Source organism: Primulina huaijiensis, chromosome 9 (assembly GCF_012295235.1).
Source record: "Primulina huaijiensis isolate GDHJ02 chromosome 9, ASM1229523v2, whole genome shotgun sequence".
Taxonomy (NCBI): Eukaryota; Viridiplantae; Streptophyta; class Magnoliopsida; order Lamiales; family Gesneriaceae; genus Primulina; species Primulina huaijiensis.
Genome location: NC_133314.1, coordinates 19,337,623 through 19,352,857, shown reverse-complemented (window position 1 = coordinate 19,352,857; position 15,235 = coordinate 19,337,623). Strand labels below are relative to the sequence as shown.

The window sequence follows — 15,235 nt, the reverse complement described above, 5'->3', positions numbered from 1 at the left end:
AAAAAAAAAAAAAAAAAACTAACAGATTATTAACGTATTAGCAGACCTTGATCTTCGAGAGAATTACTTCTTTTTCTTTCTTTCTGCATGCTGGGCAAAAATTTCGTTGATCGATTTATGGATCTTAATTTCTGCTAGTACTAGTATATATGTGTATTTTTCTTGGTTATTAAACTCTTTTGCATGTCTAATGGGATTTTATATAACCTCATTATTTGATTTTCCCTGTCTTAATTAAAAGTAAAACTATGCATGAAACTATAATTTTTAAAATTTAAATATAATGTGGGCACCATACATTAATATTAAATCGTTCAAAAATATTACATTGAAAATGAAGGTGTAACAAATTTTAAATTGTACATACATATATTTACAAAGTCTGCTGGTCAATTAAAGTGATTAATGAGCTCGTGTTTCAATTACATTTCCATTTAAAATTTCGATATATTATTTACAGCCATCTTATACTATACATAAAGAATATGGTCTCTTTTTTTTTTTTTGAACGAAAAGAATATGGTCTCTTGGTGTGGCTAATTTATGATAATTCTAATGTTACCCCGTGAATTGTTAAATCTCTCGTCAATTTTTATAATCATCACGTTGGTCAAATTCTAGTATTCTATAATATATAATGTTGATAATATCATGTCCATAACAAATTATAAAACTACACGAACTAACACTACAAGAAAAACGCCCAACAACAACGCATATACAACAACGGTTTTTGTGAAAAACCGTTGTCGTATAGTCTTTAACAACGGTTTTAGTGAAAACCGTTGTCGTAGGTAAGTTTTGACAACGGTTTTACAAAACCGTTGTCTTTTAGGGGGTAAAAGACAACGGTTTTCATAAAACCGTTGTCTTTTAGGAGGTCAACGACAACGGTTTTCAGAAAACCGTTGTCTTTTAGCGTTTTTTTAAGGCAAAAGACAACGGTTTTATGAACCGTTGTCTTTTGCCGTGTTTTTTTTTATCAATCGACAACGGTTTTCAAAAACCGTTGTCGATTGGCGTATTTTTCGGACAAACGACAACAGTTTTAAAAAACTGTTGTTGAATTTAGCGACGGTTTAGATTTAACCGTCGCTATTTTAGCGACGCGACGGTTTTTTTACACAGTTGCTAAATTAGCGACGGTTTTATTAACCCCGTCGCTAAATGTAGCGACAGATTTAAACAAAACCGTCGCTAATTTTAAATTAGCGACCGTGTAAAGAAAACTGTCGCTAAAATGACTGACAGTTTTCAAATTTGCGACAGTTAAATGAAATAACCGTCGCTCATGGCGACGGTTTAGCCAAAAACCGTCGCCAATTCTCTATAAATAGCCACATTCTCGGTCCATTTTCACAACATCACTTTACAACACTTGCACCATTTTAGTTTCGATTTTGAGTAAATTTTTTCGCTTTAAATTTTAAATTTTTCTGTTAGTTAAAATCATGAATATTGTTAGCATAGTCAAATTATAAGCATTTTTTTTAGATTTATTAAAAGTAATTTTTTTTATTTTAATGAAAATAATAGCGACGGACATCATTAAGAAACAGTCGCTAAAATGAGCGACGGACTTGATGGTAATCCGTTGCTAATATTAACGACGGATAACAAAAAACCGTCGTTAATGCATTAGCGACGGTTTATTAAAATCGTCGCTAATTGAGCTACAACAACGGATAAAAACCGTTGTCGTTGAACAGACTTTCAACAACACTCTCAGTTACAACAGTTTTTAAAGGCCTACGAGCGTTTTTCTTATAGTGTAATTACAAAATTTGATGGAACTAACAATAAATACTTATAAAAACGACTAAATAAAAACGCAACGTGTACATCGCTAGCTAGTTGTTTATTAAGTTTGCATGATCTTATATTAATTACTATATTATTATTTCAAAGTAAACGGGCCATTTACAATTCATGTGGAATATGAGCCAAACGCTATGAACCATCTATACTTTTAAAACAAAGGTCTGTAAACACAACTGGACTGGATTTTTTTTTCTTTTTTTTGATGAACTGGACTGGATTTGAGTCCATACATCTGTGTAAGATGTTCACTGAGGCTCGGATTCGAATTCAACCCAACCCCTGCTTGGATTCACATTCTCTTGAAATTATTGTTTCATTTTTCAATTATAATTTGAAATTTATGTGTATCCACTTTTATATGTATCCAATTTGGAAAACTTTTAGGGTGTTGAGAATGAGTTATTAAAAGTTTGTTAGTGATTTTGTCAGTACAAATGTAGTACAAATGAGTAGATCTGGTCTATCACAACATTAATGTTGGAAAAAGATTTGTAATTTAAAAGCATTATTCACTTTTCAAAGCGACATTATTATGAAATAATAAATTCTTGATCCTGCGGAAGTTTCCGAATCGTCCAAATAGGTCGGATCCTTTGAACGGATTTTAGATATTTGAATTGCAGAATCATTATATTACCATCGATTATAAATTTTGATAATGTAACGAGCATTTGATCTTGCATTAACGATTAAGCATTTTTAACTCAAGGATGTGCGCAAAACAGCTAGATATCTGTCATTAATCCATTGAGAGAGAAAGCGTTGACATATTTCACCATTACCTTCTGGGGAGATAAATAAGAGCCAAAGGCCTAATCACAAACGAATGAAAAGAGAACACTCCACAATAAGTACCAACTTTTTGTAATTTTTTATAATTAAGTTTGCTCTATATATGTATTTTAATTTTTTTTTGTATCTAATTAATTAAATTATAATCTAGCAGGTGGAGATATGACTAAAATGATTCCAAATCCATCACTATCCATCACGTGTTGACCTATATTCTGGTCGGCCCTTGTTTTGCCATTACACATGAAAACTGTATTTAATTAATCCCAAGTTGTAACCCTTAGGGATTGGTCTTCGACCAAAGGGATAAGTACGTGGGAAGCAACAAATTTCAAGCCACTTCGAACCAAATGCATGAGACTTCCAAGAAAGTTGCGACGTGCGTGGCCTACTATTATTCTACCAACTACTCTACTTATAGTTATAGACATTGTTGTTACATACACCGGATATTCGCAAAGCATCTATTTTTAATCTCTTCTCGATTTTATTTTATTTTTGTATCTAAAACCAATAATTAATTATGAGCGATCACATATTAGTCCGTCGAAGTTAGCTGGGCGATTCGAGGTTTTCGAGTTATCGGTTGAGGTGATCCGGGTTCAAGCACAAATTATAAGTCAAAATTTGATCCTTCTATCTTTAGTATTTGAGTTGATGTATCTTGACATATTTAATCTTGAATATTTGAGTTGATCTTATAAGTCGAGGTCTTTGGGGTAAAATCCAAAAGAACATTCGTGATGTTTTATGCCCAAAGTAGACAATATCATATCATTGTAGAGATACGTAGATTTTATTGCACAACAAGTGGCGTCTTATGTGGGAGCGGGTAAACATGAAAGGAAATGGAGAGGAGCCAAACTTAGAGACAAGATGGAGATTTGTAAATTCTCAAGTTGGCACCTTAGAAAAATCTGTCGAGAAAGATTAACAGAACGTATCTTTCCAGTGGCCAACTGCTCAAGAACCGGTTGAAGAGGGTGACGGGTACAAAATGTGGGAAGACTTGGAAATAAACACGCTGAAAATTCAGAGACCTTCACGCAAGAAAAAGTTCAATCTCCAAAGGAAGAAAAGAGAGGATAGGAGAGTCGAAATCTTTCGAGGGTACAAAACTCGAGTTGTATTTTTCTTTCTGTAAAAGCTTTATTTGGTTAGTACTCTCCCGTGGAACGTAGGACAATCCGACCAAACCACGTAATTGCTTGTGTGCTCCTTACTTTCCAGTTTGCATTCTTCGATTTCTGTCAAAGCTCTATCAGTCATATATTCAAGGATAATATAGGGAAAACCGAGTCATCTTGAACACGATCAAATTTCATAACAAATACAATAAGATTATTTAAGTTTTAGATACAATCAACCGATTTATATATGTGTTAGCCAAAATGGCAAAAGCGATAATAATTAAGAAGATCACGAGTAAAATGCAGCGAACGAAAGCAGTCCACTAAACAAAATGAGTATAATATCAAAAGTATGAATATTGTGTATGTAAGACGACCAAGAAAACAGTAAATCAAACCGAGGTATGTAACAAGTACAGTTTCTTTAAAACAAATTTGTCTCATACTGTATGTGCTTCGAGTATTTGGCCGAACGACTGTTTCTCAAGATACAACGGGCATACCTATAACGATGTTGCACAAATCACCACCTGGAGAACGAGATAATACCTGAACTTTATCAGCAGATCACGCAGAACCACAAACAACTTGCGCAGGGTGTACAGGAGTAAGGAAGCAGGAACGAGGGAGAGTGCGGATGTTTTTGGTGTGTTTTCGAGCTTGACACATTCTCTATTTATACAAGCTGATTGCATCAATACGAAAGGCCAAAGGTTGTCATCAATAGACAGTCATACGAAGCATCAATAGCCAGCCAGATGGAGCACTAATAGCCATGCACGTGGAAGGTCCCTTGCAAAGGAAAAAAATAAAAAGGAAAATGTAGCATAGCCTAGCTAAGCAATTTTTGCCTTGATCGATCCGATATTTGATGTACTCAGGTCGTACTCGTACGTTTGCACACAAGTCTAGTTTTTTCGAGTTAAAATCGGGCCATTGATTTGCACTCCTTCTGCCGCCAAACGAGAGAGAGCCTCTTGACCAATCATTTTTACACTTCCATAACGTGTAACACAATATAAGCTCATTTATACCACTTTTATTTTCGTGTGGGACAAATCCTCCATTCCCCAAATTTTCATTCACATAAATGAAAAACATTAACACTACAACTTAATACATACACATCGAATTTAGACTAGCTAGTAAGTGACTACTTATTTCGACTCATAAATTAAATCAAATATGGGAGTTTCCAAATCAAGGGCTCCCGAGTGGAACATAGAAACACATTTGTGGCACAACCTTGTGGGTATAATTTCTAGTGAATTTGCGACAGATTCCTATTACTAATGTTAAAGTAGGCATTCCTTTGGAATAAAATGGGCACTTGAGAAGTTCGAGTATTGACTAAACTGAAGGATAAAGACTTCAGGTGGCTATAAACTTGGAAGTTAATTAGTTAGTGCTGGTAGTAGCATCTAACTGATAATTATATAAATACTTTAAAGCAATCTGAAAATTCAACTTGATTCTCCAGATTTCATAGTGGAAATATTCTTTTTGGTTGGCTTTCGTGGATGTAGATTCCAAGTGAATCGAACCCGTAAATACTGTGTCGCCTTTCAATTTCATTCAATTGCTTGCTTATTCTGTGTGTGTACAATTTCCGCATTCATTCGAAAGAAGAGAGAAGAACCTTGTGCTGCGAATTAATGTGTTCAAAGAATTCTGCATGAAGTGATTGAACTTGGAGAGTTTAGAGTGAATCTTGATCAATAATTCGAAACACTAATTAATTCATGAGTTGCACATCACATGAAAAGCAACAGTGTTGTTTTTAGTGGTCCACCATTGATTAGCTTAATAAATTGTTTTCACTAGGGAGGGATAGAGGTGATTTACAGATAAGCATTACAATTACGCTTTGTCGCACAAGTTCCAAATTTCTATACTTAAATAATTGTAATGTTCTTTTCCTACAAATATTTTTATTCCATGTCAAGTGGCCATACAATGTTCCATCCAGGCATGGATTTCAAATCGGCGTCAGCGAGTAGGACCCGTTTTTTAATGACCCACATTTNTTGTTACATAATATATAGAGTAATTTTACCATTAGGTGGGCAACCATGGGCGCTCACTCATGTGACGGGTGAGATGGTAGCTGAAAAGAATATAATTTATTTATCAATTATAGTTCATTGTTAACAATATTGTACATATATTAAATTATTTTGTCTTTTAAAAGTATTGAGATCTTTGATAAATTCTAGATATGATAGACTTATTTAAAATAGTTTATTTTCTAATAAAACTTTTGTTTTCATATTTTGTATGATTTTATTCAAGGAATAAATTCTAGGACAAATGAAACTTATAATTAATCAAAGATAGATGATTGGATAACATGATGAAAAAAGACGTCGCAGGAGAGCAAGCACGGGAGTTAGTGATTTACTTCGAAGAGATCAAATGCTCAAGTCAAGATGTATTGCAGTGTTGTCGTGGAGCGTTAAGCAGACACAACAGCTAATCAAGTGTTGATTAGAGTGTTGTTCATCAAACATAATTTCGACTTCACAAACTTTGCATCCATAGTTTTGTACACCTTTGCATGATTAATTATGTTTTATATTATTCATCAAAATTTAATTGCATGATAAATTATATTATTCTATTGCATATTGTATTAAGATGTTACAACATTGCATATAACAGTCATATATAAATCACGCAATGTCCATCTATTTAGTACTGTTATGTGAAACTCTTTCAATAGCCTAGACAAATTTTTTTACATTCGAGAAGATATACACATTAATATCTTGGAAAAATTTAATGCAACGAGTTTCTCGATATCCAGGAAAATGACATATCAAAATTATATATAACTTATTCTTAATTGGAATTATTTCTATAAATCTTTGAGCAAGATTATCCGATATCTCCAAAAAAAAATAATAATTATGTTTCCAGTACAAATCTACGGGAAAAAAAAAAACAACCAATTGATTTTGCTCTTTGTCACCTTTATCCTAACAATTATGAGTAAAATGGCGTGACGATAAATATTTGTAATGGCTTGTCGGACGTAATCAGTATTGACTAATAATCGATTTCAGAACCATCAAATTATCCGTACTTTTAAAAAAAAATTATAAGGTCGCCACGTAACGAATAATATCTTTTTGTGCCCCATTATTCAAAATTTTGACCAATTGATGTGATTTGTCGATTACTTTGACAAGTATATATAGAGCAAGTTTTGGTGCACACGGTGTGCAAATCATATTAACTTCAAGACTCGAATTAATTTTATAATAATTAAATGTGTAAATTATTTCTCAATTTTCAAAAAATTATTTAATCATCATCATCATTATCATTATCATTATTATTATTATTATTATCATTATTATGATTATTATTATTATTTGGATATTAAAGAACTCAAATTCGAAGGAAAAAATATTTTAGCGAATAGTCCAAGTAATACAGATGTACATTCAATTTCTGTCGACATCAATCAAATACACGTGTTAGTGCTTATTCAAAATAATTACTAATTAATTAGATTTTTTAATTTGAATTCGGTGGGAGTTGATCGTATATATAAATAATCATGTAATGCTAATTACATGTGTTCATCGGTCGGTTCGGTTTTCGATTTTTTTTTCGGTTTTTTCGGTTTAAGATTTTAGAAATAAATAATCCGATATCCGAACCATTTTTCTTCGGTTCGATTTTCTACTAAAACGGTTCGGTTATTTCGATCGGTTATTTCGGTTTTGGTATAATTATTTAAATTAATAATATAAATACGTTGTAAAATATAATATGTTAACTTTCTACCTGTTTTCTTAGTAAAATATTTAAATATAAGGTCTAAATTAATTAAACAAACAACAATCAACTAAAAATTGTTCAAAATAGTTTTTCATTCACTAGATGTCATATCAAAATATATAATATAAATAAAAATATAAAAAATTTTATTAATTTAATGAAATTTCGATTTTTTCGATTTTTTCGGTTTTGACATATATAATACGAAACCGAACCAAATAAACTTCGGTTTTAACATTTATATCCGAATTACAAAATTCGACTTTCGGTTCGGTTCGATGTTCGGTTTTTTCGGTTAAGATTTTTGATTTTTTTGATTTTATACGAAGTTTGAACATCCAAAATACTAATACCGGTAACTGTTAGAGAAATATAACTTTTATTAGTAAGAGAATTAATTGATTATATAATATAAAATATAGATCGATCATCTATTATTTTACAAAGAATTATAATTATAAATAATAGATTATTCAAAAAAAAAAATTGGTTCTAATATCAAAATCTTATTTTAAATTTATTCTTGATATCATTCGAGTTATAAATCATGTCTAAATCATAGGATAATGTAAATATTTCATATTTTAATTAATTTCCCCTATTTATTATGGTCAACAGTAGGGGGGAAAAAACTATTAGCAGAAAAGACAAAATAGATAGCAATAATTAGTGGTGAGTGGTGCCGGGGAAGTAGCTAGAGATTTAAATAGATAGCCCTCCAGACACGGGATGCACCCCACTGCTTCCATTGTTCTGTGTGACCCCATTTGCAAAAAAATCCCTTATTTTTTGTTCTCCAAAAAAATAAATTAAATCCCTTATTTCGAAATATTATATATATATATATATATATATANAGATTATTACATTTAAATAATATTTATTAAAGATAATTTAAAATATTAAAATTGGAATTAGCAATATTTTTCTTTCATCTTTCTTTTCTTTTTTTCTCTTTGGGCAACAAAACGACATGTCTTCTTTATTATGGTGCCACATAAAATAAAATAAAGGGAAGGAATATCAACAGTAGTTTGCTGCATTATTCAGCCTATGTTTGGAATTGGGGTTTGGTTAAAGGTGTGAGTAGTTATCATCTCTTGTCTCATATTGACTTTTGATTCAAAATCTCTTCCCCACCATTAATTGATTTTGATCTGTTTTTAGTTTAATGTTGGACTGCAACTTCACCAAATTCAAACAACTTGAACATGTATATGTGTGCGGACGTTTTTATATATATTGATACCCCGGGATAGCTCCAGTCATGGGTTGTGCCCGGGTCAGGGGTATGGGTTGTGCTCGGATCACGGACGACCCGGGACACTGGATGGATAGCTCAAGTTGGGGAGAATCTACTAGAAAGGTCACCAGAAGCCGAGCAGTTGAATGCCCGAGACGTCTTCTCCCCGGGCTATTGGGCGTCCGGGCTCTCATGTAAGCTTCCGAGAGACTTTCTACCTGGACCACCTCAATATGAGTGCTGTATTTAATTGCACCAACAAAATAGAGTGTGTGCGGTCGACCTATCTCTGACACTAATACAAGTGGTTAACAAAATCAGGTAGGCTGAATGTGACTAGTATGAGATTTGACATGTCAGAATATAAGGTACAATCAGCCGCCATACTATAATTAGTAGGTAGCACGAAAAACGAGGTCATCATTACTTCTCCTACTATAAATATCAGGTGCTCTCTTTGCATTTAGGATTCATTCATTTTTATTGCCTACACTCTTACAACTATATCACAACCATCACTTGGTTACATTGTTTTTTTGTTGAGTCATTCACTGACTTAAGCATCGGAGTGGTCACGCCGGACACCCCTCCGACGCTCATTCACGAGTTCATCTCCTTGTCTGCAGGTTACTGGGAAATATANAAGAACTTTATGTGAAGTTTAATCAGATATAGCTCAACCAAGTTCGATAAATGAAATTTGTTGGTGTTTTGCAAATTAAATGCTGTGAGACTCGAGTTTGTGAGGGTGCATGGTGATTTATTTGTTGAGTATATCTCTTATGAGATGGTCTCACGAATCTTTATATGTGAGATGGGTCAACCCTACCGATATTCACAATAAAAAGTAATACTCTTAGCATAAAAAATAATAATTTTTCATGGATAACTCAAATAAGATATTCGACAAACAAAATTGATCCGTGAGACCGTTTCACAAAAATTTTTGTGTTATTCGTTTGCGTCTAAGTAATTAGGTTAAGATAGACTGACTAACCCATGCAATTGTTTTCTAGTTGAAAAAAATTATATTATTGCAAAATTGATGCATGATTCACTTCTTGAATTAAATTAATTATTAATTCTCAAATAAGCAAGCCTTGAATTTGTGTAATTTGGGAGATTTCGTTGACTCTTTTTTTTTAGTGTTCATAGCTCAATAGGTAGGTTGCGCAGCCAATGGGTTTGGGTTACCCGTCCTATGGATCTATTTATGGCACCGCCGTTGGCTGAAGAGATTAGTAGTAATTTAATATGATTATTTAAAAGGAGCATGATCGAGGTTTGATGGACTGGTTTTAGATATATTCTTTTGGATTTTAAAATTTTATAGCAAGGTTTGGATTTAACAACTTTATTTTATTTTATAACGATAAAAACTCGCAGTCGTGCAATATATATTAGGTAAACCATCGGCTAATATAATAGTCTGTAAATCATGGTTATTTGATAAATTACACTAAACAAATCATGTATTATATGCTTGTCCGAGATAGTATTGGTAGGCAGAATCGAATTCATGATTATTGGTCAAACGTTTACCTACTACACCAATTTAGCCATCTCATTTGGGGTGAACTACTTAGTTTTATTATATCAATGTAAAATTGTGAAATCTATATATCGATTAATATCAACATTAAAGTAACTCCACCCTAAAAAATGAATTTTTATCCACGTTTTGGGGTAAACTTAATCTTGATTCCAATGTTAAATAAATTACCATATTTTAACAATAAAAAAATCTAATCAGGATCTTTAATAAAAAAATATTGGCGTTCGTTTTTAATTTTGCATAATTTTATTAAGAAATTTTAATTTTGCATAATTTTATTAAGAAAATCTGTGTCATTATTAATTTGTTTAGTGTCTATTAGAGAATGAGGTCGATGATAGAAAATATTTGATAAAATATCAAAATTAGAAAGAAGAGTATGTTGGGGAAAATTCATAAATAACAAAATTCATCATGATAAATCTTTAAAAATTTGACTGAAAACTTCAGTAAAAGCGTACCTGAAATCATAATTTTGAATTCTTTAGAACGTGTCTTGATCTAAGATCGATCTATGCACTCTTTTTCTTGAGAGAATCATTCAGTTTTCTCATCTGAACTATTTTCTTAACATGGAAGATAATATAGAACGTGATTACGCGCGATCTAGGGACCATGATCGATATATAGATAATATCTATCATTGTCTTTTGATATTTCTGTTTTAGCCCATCATAAAAACAAAAGTTATATTTATGTCTCTATACATTAAAAGTCCACAACCTAATAGATACATTAAAGACCAATAATAAAAACTTTAACCGATCACTTTAATTTGAACTTAATTAAATAGATAACCCACAACACATATTATTTACATATAAGCTGTTATAAATAAAATTGATCAAACAATTCCCCAAAAGTGGCTATATGTGCAACCTTATGATTGTGTCTGTGAAAATAATCTTATGAGCTCAAAAATGTTGTCATTTCGAAATGTATCTATATTTATCGTGGTTCATCAATTACATCAACATAAGATCAAAGCAGGCTTCGCTACACTCAAGGTAATTAGACCCTTCAACGATCACATATGCCAACACAACTGAATTACATGGATTATGAAGTGCAGTATGGAAATTTCATGCAATGTGATCATAATATGTCTATTTTTATTTGGTCCTCCCTTAACCTTATTGAGATCAAACTTTAAATCATAATCAGAGTATGACTTAACTTGAAATTGTTTCTGCAGAAAATAAATTTACATAATTGTAACTGAAAATATCTAAAATTAAGAAGTTTGTAAAGTAACAAACTCCCACTAAAACTGAGTTTCATCAATTGATATAACAACCATTCGAGCAGTGTGGTCGTGAAACTGTTTGGGTGGTAGTCCCTTAATAAGCGGATACACAACTATGAAATTTGTATCGATATACTTAATAGACAATTTGTCACTTTAAATTCTTTCTTTAACAACTATGAATTAACTTGATGTCAATATATTTTGATTTAGTCGAGCTCCTACTCTTATTGGAATACATAACTACTGATTTATTGTCACAATGTATTCTTGGTGGTCTTTTCAATGCATTCAACGATGTGCGGTCCCGTGACAAAATTTTGCAGCCATATTTCATGATTGGATGCCTCATAACACGCTACAAACTCAACTACCATGGTGGAAGAGGCTATAAGAGACTTTTTAGCACTCTCTTATGTTGCACTTACCTCTGTACCTCATTGAAACGAGTCTTGCCAAAAGTGTATCAATTTCAGACTCTTCACTTATAGCTAACCTCTTTTCGAGGTCCTGAAGAAGAGCCTTAGCCGTAACAATGTCACTAGACATTGTGTCCCTGAATGTTTCCGGAATGGCCATCTTCATAATCATCATACACATGCGATTCGACATTTCCCATCTTTCAAACTTCTTATTTTCATCAGAAGTACTTTTATCTATAATGGCCGAATGAGAGTCAACCCTTATCACGAGTTTCAAATCCATAACTCCGAGAACTATTAATAAATTCTCATATCATGATTTAAAATTTGAGCCATTTAACATAGAAATATAATTTATGTTGGAATAAATATTTGCATAAGTCAAATCTAAATAGAGAGTATCACGCCAAGTGCGCCTACTATTGTCCAAAACGCCCTGGGCGCATGGGAGCACCCCAAATTCCCGCCCTAGGTCGATTTTGGAGAAAATGTTTAACCCAAAACTGAAACTTTAAAATATTTGTTTTCAAACAAAATTTTTTCCAGATTTGAAGGCATATCAAAAAAATTTCAAACAAAATTTTCTTTTTCCAGATCTGGAATCAAATAATTTCTAAACTTTAAACAAATCTCAATGATTGAAACTTGAGTGGCTCTGATATCACTTGTTGGAGAAAATCCATAAACCACATAATTTATCATGCTAAATCATTAAGAATTTGACTGAAAACTTAAACGGAAGCGTACCTGAAACCATAATTTTGAATTCTTTTAAAATGAGTCTTGATCTTTCAGATATACGCGCTCTTTTCTTTTAGAAAATCTTTTAGTTTTTTCTTTTGAACTATTTTCTTAATTGGAAAGATAATAGGGAACGTGATTTCACGCGATTTGGATTCTGGAGACCATGACCGATATAGAGATAATGTCTATCTTTATCTTCTGATATTTTTGTTTTACCCTAATAGATATTACACTGATCTCTCTACACATTAAATACCCATAACATATTAGATGCGTTAAATCTCAATAGCCAAAACTTTAACAGATCACTTTAATTTTGAGTTTAACTCAATAGACAATCCATAACACATAATTATTCACATGTAAGCCCATATAATAAAATTGATCCAACATAGTATATTTTAAATATTAAAAATAGTTACCATAGGGTTTGTCGTTTAATAATATAGAATAAATAGTATTGATATTAAACAATTAATAATAACCACCATTATTCTAAAATCGATTTCAACTATGAAATATATTTTTTGATTATAACAAAAGATAAGACTAGGGATGTAAATGACTCATTCAAAATTTGGATTTTTATATTACCATTGGAGAGAAAATTGTTAGGCAAAAACTTGTGTGAGACGGTCTTAAGGGTCGTATTTTGTGAGACAGATATCTTATTTGGGTCATCCATAATAAATATTACTTTTTATGCTAAGAGTATTACTTTTTATATATTGTAAATATCGGTAGGGTTGACTCAACTCACAGATAAAGATTCGTGAGACTGTTTCACAAGAGACCTACTCAAATTGTTATAATTGGATCTCGATCTGGAGACACGTCAAATTAGCTAGAAATTGTATTGGAAGTTATATGTCAATACATTTGTATACACTGTGTGAGAACTAGTCATCTTGAATTACCAAATTTAACCTCCACCTTATCCCAAAGGCCAAAACCCCACGTATCTATCCAATCCTCTATAATTCTATTGATCAAACCCTAATTAACTCAAACATTATCATCCTAAACTTAAAAACATAAACTTTTATTCCCCAACATCATCCTTCTCTCTTATATCATTTTTCCCCCAACACCAACTACAAAATACTTTAGAAAACAAGTAAAGAATAATATATATCAGTTGGAAACCAAAAGAGAGAGATAATTAAGCTCAAATCTTGGCAGTCTCCACCTATTTTCATATATCCTCTCTGGATTTCATCTATTTCAGCAAAGATTTGCATTGATTTTTAAGAAGGAAGTTGAATATAATTGCAAGGTTCGAAAGAAGTGATGGATCAGCTAACTCACGGTCGTCCCCGCCATTTACCGCCACCTTTCCACGGTGGAGATCTTCATCTCCATCACCACCAATTCCTGCAGCATCAGCAGCAACGCCGGAGTCTCGAAGACGAACAAAGCGGAAATGGTAACCCATTAAAGGGAGATCCAGATGAGAATTATGGTCTCGCCTCCACCAACACAGCCGATCAAGAAAAAGAGATGGGGTTACTGGGGAGTGATCAAAACGAGGTAACAAGAAGACCACGGGGCCGCCCCGCCGGCTCAAAGAACAAGCCTAAGCCTCCTATTATAATCACTCGAGATAGCGCTAATGCGCTCAGATCTCATGTTATGGAAGTTGCGAATGGCTGTGATATTCAAGAAAGCATAACGATGTTCGCCACCAGGCGGCAGAGGGGCATTTGCGTTTTGAGCGGAAGCGGCACAGTGACGAATGTAACTCTCCGTCAACCTTCCACGCCTGGCGCGGTTGTGACTTTACATGGAAGGTTTGAGATTCTCTCTCTTTCGGGATCGTTTCTTCCTCCTCCGGCTCCGCCAGCGGCGTCTGCGCTTATTATATATTTAGCCGGCGGTCAAGGACAAGTGGTTGGGGGAACGGTAGTTGGGCCTCTTCTGGCTTCCGGGCCGGTGATGATAATGGCTGCAACTTTTGGTAATGCGGCTTATGAAAGGCTGCCTTTGGAAGATGATGAGGAGGCGGTGGCGGGAGGAGGGCAGCTGGAGTCGCCGCCGCCGGGGGTTGCGGGACAGCAAATGATGAGTGATCCAAATGCGAATATGTTTCAAGGAATGCCCCAAGATAATCTCATGAATCCATGCCAATTACCAGCTGAAGCTTACTGGGGAACAGGTCGTCCTCCATTTTAATATTTATAATTATAATCCAGAATCTTAAAATTATGACCTGATTTCACTTCTAGTTCTTGCAAATTATTTAGCTTTAATTATTCTCCTTTTTTTCCCCAAAAACCACTTCGTACTTTGATATTTTCTTGACTTTGATGGAAGAGGGATGTACAAATTCATGAATTCTTTGTGGGTTTGATCATTTTATGAGAAAATTCTCCCCGTGTTCTAACCTTAACTCCTGCAATTTGTTGTTGCCTACTCTTGCTTCTTATAACTTGTCTGACAATCAAATTAAATCATCACTTTATGCAGAAGAAAATAGAGCTTTTTAGGTCACTT

General features: G+C 33.2%; 1 protein-coding gene across 1 annotated transcript; it reads left to right on the top strand.

Annotated features, from left to right (window-relative positions):
- The first annotated feature begins 13,754 nt into the window (after nucleotides 1–13,754).
- On the top strand, nucleotides 13,755–14,964 carry LOC140984231 (AT-hook motif nuclear-localized protein 18-like). Its single transcript, XM_073451498.1, has one exon. The coding sequence runs from the start codon at nucleotides 14,033–14,035 to the stop codon at nucleotides 14,912–14,914; it is 882 nt and encodes a 293-aa protein (XP_073307599.1). The 5' UTR covers nucleotides 13,755–14,032; the 3' UTR covers nucleotides 14,915–14,964.
- The last annotated feature ends 271 nt before the right edge of the window (nucleotides 14,965–15,235 follow it).

Coding starts and splice junctions, on each gene's coding strand:
- LOC140984231 (XM_073451498.1), top strand. CDS start 14,033: ATGGATCAGCTAACTCACGGTCGTCCCCGCCATTTACCGCCACCTTTC.